The sequence below is a fragment of the Periplaneta americana genome, chromosome 4 (assembly GCF_040183065.1).
Source record: "Periplaneta americana isolate PAMFEO1 chromosome 4, P.americana_PAMFEO1_priV1, whole genome shotgun sequence".
Taxonomy (NCBI): Eukaryota; Metazoa; Arthropoda; class Insecta; order Blattodea; family Blattidae; genus Periplaneta; species Periplaneta americana.
The window spans coordinates 73573678-73574732 of NC_091120.1; the positions used below are offsets into that span (position 1 = coordinate 73573678).

A 1055-nucleotide genomic window follows, 5' to 3' on the forward strand; every position below is an offset into this window, starting at 1 on the left:
AAAAATAATTATTTGTTTGGATTTTCAATAATCTGCCTTTATTGGGGAAAATTTCAGAATACGGATTCCTCACTTACAATTATATCTTAAAAAAAAACAGGGATAAACTCCAGACGATGGATTGCACCCTTCCCCGAATGCTCATCATCATGCTTACGAAAAGGCACTTTTCAGTCCCAATAATTTATTTTGTGTTCACAAGGTTGGAAGTAGGAGCACAGTCTGTACACAGTCACGAAGCTCAATACGTATGGAATATGCATCCATAGATAGTTGCTAACCACTAGGATCGCTACTATCGTCTCATCACAGACAATGCGAAATAGTACTGGCACAGTCTATTGTTCCTAGTACCCTCGCAACCCAAGCTTCGTGGCTGTATATACTGGACTGTGGTAAGAGGGAAAGGAAGGAATCCGTGTTCTGAAATTTATTCAACTTATTGTATCGTAAGAAAATAGATGCATTACAGCAAATACTGTACTAGTATTGTAAGCTGCGAATAATCTAAGTTATCTGCGCGTAAAAACCGGATGGTGTCCTGGTATTTTATTTCGAATAAATAAATACTCACAGCTTAATATGTTGTATTAGTTGTCCATTTGCTTTCTCGTTGAACGTCTGTGCCGTCGATGTAAGTTTCATTTGCCCAGTTGTATCGGCTGTGTATACTCCAAGCACCAAACCAGCCTATATAGGAGAAACATAATGCAAATTAGTAATTCACTAATCACCAAGTACTGGACAAATATATCATTTACGGACTATAAACTAAGTACTTACCTTTTCTTTAAGTTGCTCACTTGAAAACATTCTGAAATAAAAGAATTTGTAAGGCTTACATTTACTCAAAACTCTGTATGTTGCCATGAATTTCGTCATCAATACTGCATCCGCTTAATATACTCTGCTGCTGCTCTCAGTATCCGGCTTTCGTGCATGAAAACATTTATTTCAATTTATAAATTTAGATTGTGTGCTCACACTTTGCGTACCACCATAAATATTTAATATTAAAAATAATAACAATTAATTCATAATGAACTTACACTGCA

At 35.8% G+C, this 1055-nt stretch overlaps 1 protein-coding gene across 2 annotated transcripts in view; it reads right to left on the reverse strand.

Moving 5' to 3' along the window:
- LOC138697931 (E3 ubiquitin-protein ligase COP1-like) overlaps window positions 1-923 on the reverse strand; it is a 70544-nt gene extending 69621 nt beyond the window's left edge. For both annotated transcript variants that reach the window (XM_069823542.1, XM_069823541.1), the window contains exons 1-2: window positions 784-923; window positions 575-690 (exon numbers count right to left, since the gene is read on the reverse strand). In XM_069823542.1, coding sequence (XP_069679643.1) covers window positions 575-690; window positions 784-882 — 215 coding nt within the window. In that variant the 5' untranslated portion in view covers window positions 883-923. The remainder of the gene's footprint in view (window positions 1-574; window positions 691-783) is intronic.
- Window positions 924-1055: the final 132 nt, after the last annotated feature.